Here is a 6,543-nt window from a genome sequence, read left to right as displayed (position 1 = left end):
GAGGGGTAACGAAAAGAGAGAGGTGGGTGTCGAGAGAAGGGTACAGAGATAGGGGTGGAGGGGCAGGCACAGAATGTCCTCATCAATTTCGGGGAGGGTGGGAAGGGGTGAAGGTGGGGAACCTGGGCAACTACCTGCTTTGTACTTGCATAACATGTCTCTAGTAATTCATTTAGTATCTCACGCCGTGCAATACGGCACCTCATGCATGTTCCACCGCTCAATGTTTAACTAAAACATTAAAGGGCGCACCAAAACACTTGCTAACCGAGATCACAATCTACGCAAAATACGTATGACGAACTCTGGCGCATTAAGTACTTTCAAAATCACAACCATTTTTGTAATTAAAAAATGCAGCATGCTTCTCTGTGGGTCGGACTGAGAGCACCTCTGCGAACACTGGCCGACGCTACGCAAGTCCCCAGATATCGTCGACAGCCCGGCATTGTGCATGTGCACTCCTTCCACGAAGCTATGATTTTGTCTTGTGGGCAGCGATAGCGCAGCCTCTCTGACGCGGATCCCCATTTTAAAAGTTGCGTCTTAAGATTCTAACAAGTGTAAAGATGTAGACCTCTTCTTCTCCTTAGCGCCTCGTGCATCGAGGTGATTTGGTCACGGCTGTCACGATACCTGTGCGGGATGTAACCTTTGATTTCCCCTGGTCCTTGCTTCCCCTTCCCTCCCTCCGTGTATTCCTTCTGCTCCCAGGGTTTGTTCGGAAACGAACAGCACGTGCCTCGGAGTCTGGCAACGGCACCCGGGGGCGTGGCCTGGATCCCTGAGAGCGGAAATCTGCAGGAGCCCCCTCTATCCAGTGAGAGCCCCAAAGAGCCGCCAGTGACGTCACCCTTCACAAAAAGGCTCAGGGACTATAAATAAAAGACGCCAGCGACGGGGGCACTATACAACCGAACAGCCACTCACACTTAACCGGTGGAGACCACAGCCGCCCACTGTACCTCGAGTGCTGACTAGAACACATTCTGGTAAGTTCTCTGCCATACTTAATCTTAAACAACTGGTTTACTCTATTCAAATACTTTTCCAAACGAAACTATGTTTGCCCTTATTTGCTGAAAACCACATTTACAGATGAATCCGATTACCAATGTCACCGCTGTGTTTTTTCTGTGGTTATTGAAGTTACTTGAATGAACAAAAACAATGCATGGAGCATTACTTTGAACTGGGTCAAGCTGTCTGTTTTAAACTCGTTATCTTGCAGGTCTACACTTGTGCCCTGGGCATATAGAGTAAAGCATGTGTGATGCCTGGCGACGGGTGCTCGTGAATCTACATCATTAGATTATTTTGTGAATTCTGCGTTCATATATTATAATCATTGTTGATGCATTATTATTGCCAATAATACTAACTCTGGAAATAATAATAATGATGATCATAATGTGGCTTGTTTCATATAACGCGCTTCATACTACACTAGTGCCATTTGTAAGCACTGTAATTAATAATAGTAAGAATGAGAATGTTTACATTTATTTGATTGAACATTTATTATTGGTGACAGCAGCCCAAGTGCCTTGTAGTAAAAGGTGGTGAAACATATTAAACAATGTATCCGTTTCAGAGCATGTAAAGGGTCTGCCCTCATTTTTAGCAGGTGGGCCATGGGGGACAATGCATTGGTCTCACTCGATGAGCGGCTCCCATCCGGATAGGGAGTCTACAGTGAGCGCCTGAGCCATCGGATGCTGGGGCTTGTACAATTTTATAACAGCGATGGTAGACTTCTACTTACGACTGCTCCAATTACCAGCTGTATTGCTGAGGGCTGGAGCAAGATCACACAGACAGCCAGCGGAAACCAGTGATCTGAACTCTGAATTTCTGACTTAAACTAGAAAAATAAGGACCAGTTAAACATACACATGCAACGGGTTTAGATTCTTTAGTGTTTCCACGAGTATATGCAACTAATGATATTGTAACAAAAATATCTCTATAACATAAAGTAGGTTTATTTCAACGAGTGGACACTCATCTATGAAAGGGACGCGGCCCTCAGGATGATGTGCTGAGCTCCGACTGCCGCTTATCTTTCACAAGTGAGAGTGTGACACTATTACAGAGGACCTGTAACTGTAGGATACGAGTTTGTGTCAAGCTCCCAAGCAATTCCTGACATCAGAAAGGAGAGTTGTGTATGCTATTGTTTTGTGATGTCAGTGTACATTGAAGTATTGTGTACCACCCAGTGCTTTAAATGGGGGAGGAAATAGTGCCGGTACTAATATAAATGTGGCGAGTGGGCGGGGCTTGGGGGGGGGGGGGTTTAGGGCAGGATATGCCGATACTTCTATACTACTTGCAGCACATACAAAACACATAAGAAATGTCTTTCAATAAACAAAGCAGGTTTGTCTACTCGTTACAAAAAACGAAAGCCAAACGCGGCGATATTTTAACATTTCCTTGTTTTGTAATATTTGCAACATCAAAATTGTTAAGTGCTGTTGCTTGGCACAATGCTATATATTCTCAAGTGACACATAAAGAAACAAGCAGACATGCACACCCAAAGCATTCCACACATTTCCTTTAATACAACTTCCAAGAGTGTCTCCATTCTCTCCCCCTTTCTCTCGTTTTTCTCTCACACAAAAACAATCACAGGCAAGCAGACAAACATAAGCAGACACTTAACAAAAGAATCAGGTGGAATTAAAGCCATTTGAACCTGGTTACCTCCCAGGGCTTTCTTAAATACGTCACCGGGCAGCCTCTATGTCTGCGTTTGCAACACAGCATGATGGTGAACACCTGGACGGTATGCAAATGAGCCCACGTTGAATTGTTCGGCTGGGCTCGGCTCATGTCCACAAAAGTGCCTTGGCTGTCAAAAAAAGGCCTCCAGCACCAGCGTTTAATGAGTACTGGTACTCTCCTCGGCAGTAGAGAAGTGCCGGTACTCAGTGATAAATCTCAGAAGTGCGGTACTCAGTACCGGTGAGTACTGGCCCATTTAAAGCACTGGTACAACCTGATATTACAGAGTCAGAGGAATTTCACCCTTTATAATCCCACAAACATCACAGGCACTTTCTACAACGCTTTCAGTGTAACCTTCTGTATCAAATGTCTATGATAGTTTATGGAGTCATCGTGTTTATTTTAGTTTATTCACCATAATGAAAGGGTGGCTGGACATCGCAGCAAAGGATATTTATTTAAAATAAGAAATAGTTAAAGGACAGTCGAATTTACTCCTGAAATCGGGTCCTTATCAGCTTTAAAATGTTTACATTCCTTTACATTGTAAATACCCCTCAATAGCCTTAGTATGAATTACATATGTTTATCTTTCCAGCTACATTTAAAGTAAGATTACAGTTAGAGTGCCACTGCTGGACTATTATTCCGTTTTTATTAGGTAGCTCAAGCGTTATTGCACTCCACCGAGAATATCCACAGCGCCTTACAGCCTCTTCTTGGAGCTTTAGCCACTGCTCTTTGTCCACCCCACAATTAGGGCCTAAACTTAAAGTCCAACAAGAGAAGAAAGATCAATGAAACATGGTTAATACCTGCAGCATTCAAACAACAAGGCTATTAGCGTCCATCACACACCTCATCGACCAACAAGACCAGCAAGCCAATCACCGCTTCTACTTCATGTTCATGTAGCCAACTAACCATGAGTGCAGAAATACAATAGTCTATGGCAGCTTCCTAAGCAATAGGATTGAATGACTGATGTCAGTATTCCACGGAGGGTGATCATTCACACACTTTTATAAATAAACCTCTGAATATGAGTGTCTTCTGACCCTCAAGCCACAACACCACTAATCGAGTAAGCTTGTTGTGACTTTAAAAGTTTTTGGGAGTTCGTAGTGATTGGACGGCTGCCTTTCTCCATTCCAGTGCATTACATAATTGAGATATTCTTGAAACCTTTATTTAGGCATGGCTCTACTTAAGGGAGGCATTAAGGAATGCATAAATCAAGCATGATCACTTATCATATAGACAAGTTATTTTCTCTACATCCATCAGCAGGAGCTCACTTGAGATTGTGTTTATGTGAAAATGGCTTCAATCGATAAAGCTATAAGATTGCACACCCATAGCTTGTTTCCATGCCATGGATGAATGCTTTCAATATGTCGCTGATGAACAAAGATTTATTGGTTGTATTTCCCTCCAACAGGAACCATGCTGCCCATCGGAGTTATGGCAAAAGTTGCAGTAATGCTATGTGGAATTTGTTTCATCACACAAGCTGATGGGAGACCGACTAGGTAAGCAGTCTGGTGCTCATCTGAAGAATTGTATTATTTTCTCTAATATTGTGCTTTTGTAAACTCACTGTACCCTGTATCAGTGGGAATACAGAGATAAAGGCAATTATCTACGTACAGTTGTTAGTGTCAGACTTGGGAGTGAAAAGAATAAGTGATAAAATGAAGGTGGGTTCTGAGCTGAACAGAAGAGGTATAAGAAGGAAAAATGAGTGAATATGGGAAGGGAGTTGAACAAAAATGAATCAAGTTGGAAGAAATTGAGGAAGGTGGAGGGTCCACAAATGATGTTTGAGAGGAGGGACACATGACCTTTACGGACCTCTAGGCCCTCCAGCTTGGACTCCCCTGACCCAGAGCACCACTGCACACCAACCTCGTACATGCCACAAGTCGACCCATCTGAGCCAGAAAATACCCTGCACGGCTCAGAGACTTATCTTCCACTCTTGCCAGCTATCACTCTCATAATTTGTCTCTAAGAAGAGGCCTCACTGTGATACTGATAAGTTCGGCCGCCATGAATTTTGAAATGAGTTGCAGTGGCCACCACGATCCCATGGCACTGGTGCCTAAAGAACCACTCAGGGGAGATTCTGGCTCTACTAGCGATGAGAGATGATGTGGTCACTAGAAACACTAAAATATGAGGTATAGAAAACCCCATTAGAGGCACGATAGAGAGAGCGGCTGAGTTTGAGATATAAGGTTAGGAGAGATGTGTGGAGAATTGAAGACACATAGAGTTCATGTACTGTTAGGAGCTACTAGCAGTGATGGAAGCCTCTAAACAACTGTCTTCTCTTCTTTGGCTGTGTTTGCAGGAAGCGGTCTGTGAGTGAGGTGCAGCTCATGCATAACTTCGGGGAGCACAGGCACACCACGGAGAGGCAAGAGTGGCTTCAGCTCCAGCTGCTGGAGCTGTACCCGGACGCCATGAGGCTCTCAGCAGAACTGCAGGCCGACCAGGCGCTCAGCAGAGGCCAGCGACCCAGGAGGAAAGACGACAAATGGGGCACCATTAGGACAAGACGGCTGCTCCCAGAGCAGCTGCAGGCCCTACAGAGGAAACTTGGGGACCTCGAGCAAGAGGTCTTAGACATGATTTTTCAACCAAGCACCCAGTGAAATGGATTCTCTTATTTGTGCTGCGCTATCTGAATTTTTGTCGCCTTGTCTGTCACCGTGTCTCTTTTTGTTTGTCAAACATGTACCTCCACTGCTGCTAAGGTATGGACCTTTATTTAAACTGTCTGGAACAACATATTTATTTGCAAATCCTTTTGACTTGAAATGCATCGTGAAGAAAAGGGCACGAGTATTTGTATAGCTGTGTTTAAATATATTTGACTTCTGTTACGAAATGTAAAAACAAACAATTTGCATTATTTATTTTTGTCATGTACATAACGTTTTGTATAATTTATAGTTTTGTAAAAAAACGGATTTTCTACCTCAAATAAAATCGGTACAAATAAAAAAAAGATAAATCTTCGAGAAAGACTGGTTTTTGTGGCGGTTCTGTAGTTGTTGCAGATTTGGAATGCACTGTGTTTATTCACTACAGAGAAATAATACCAAAGTCCATTATCACCACCTTCTGATTTTTATTATTCATGAGGTTTGCGCAGTAGTTGCTAGCAAGACACTCATGTTGGGCGATTAGCTAGATGGAGGTGCAAACAAAGTGGAAAACAGACTCTGCAATCTCTAATTGGCTTTTTAATACTGTTGCCAAATGTAAAATAAACAAAGTATTCACAGGTAGATATAATTGACAGAACGTGCTCTAAAGACACCACCAGACCAGTAATAGGTTGCACATTTTGAGTTTTCAGTATCCTGCTAGTTTTTGTAAGTTCCAATATCCCCTGTCTGTTTTTTAGTGCCTTAGAAATCCTACACATGCTCCAAGGATACCAGGAAAATGAAGCTGAAGAATTTACACCCGTTCAGTGGAATGTCACGTCCGGAGAGGTCTTTGCCACATTTGCTGTGAAAGCTCACAGGCATGTAATGAAATGTGAAAATTTCAAATCAGGCTCAAATACTAAAACAAACCCTCATAAAAATAATTAGGTACTTACTAGAGGAGACAATTAAATGGAAGGGGAGATGAAGTATTAATTCAACTGGCAAGTTGTGTGAGTACACGACATCAAATTGTGTGCACTGTAAAAAATCATCAGAGAGTGAATTTTTCCAGCGAAATTATTTTTTACCAGAAAAATATGCTCAGGAGAACTGACATAGAGATAACAATGTCAATAAAAAC

General features: G+C 42.8%; 1 protein-coding gene across 1 annotated transcript; it reads left to right on the top strand.

Annotated features, from left to right (window-relative positions):
- The first annotated feature begins 927 nt into the window (after positions 1–927).
- On the top strand, positions 928–5,624 carry PTH (parathyroid hormone). The gene is made up of 3 exons (XM_085646839.1): positions 928–992; positions 4,178–4,268; positions 5,093–5,624. The coding sequence occupies exons 2-3, from the start codon at positions 4,183–4,185 to the stop codon at positions 5,394–5,396; spliced, it is 390 nt and encodes a 129-aa protein (XP_085502965.1). The 5' UTR covers positions 928–992; positions 4,178–4,182; the 3' UTR covers positions 5,397–5,624.
- Positions 5,625–6,543: the final 919 nt, after the last annotated feature.

Source organism: Triturus cristatus, chromosome 3_2 (genome assembly GCF_964204655.1).
Source record: "Triturus cristatus chromosome 3_2, aTriCri1.1, whole genome shotgun sequence".
Lineage (NCBI taxonomy): Eukaryota > Metazoa > Chordata > Amphibia > Caudata > Salamandridae > Triturus > Triturus cristatus.
This window is presented reverse-complemented; position numbering and strand designations above follow the sequence as displayed.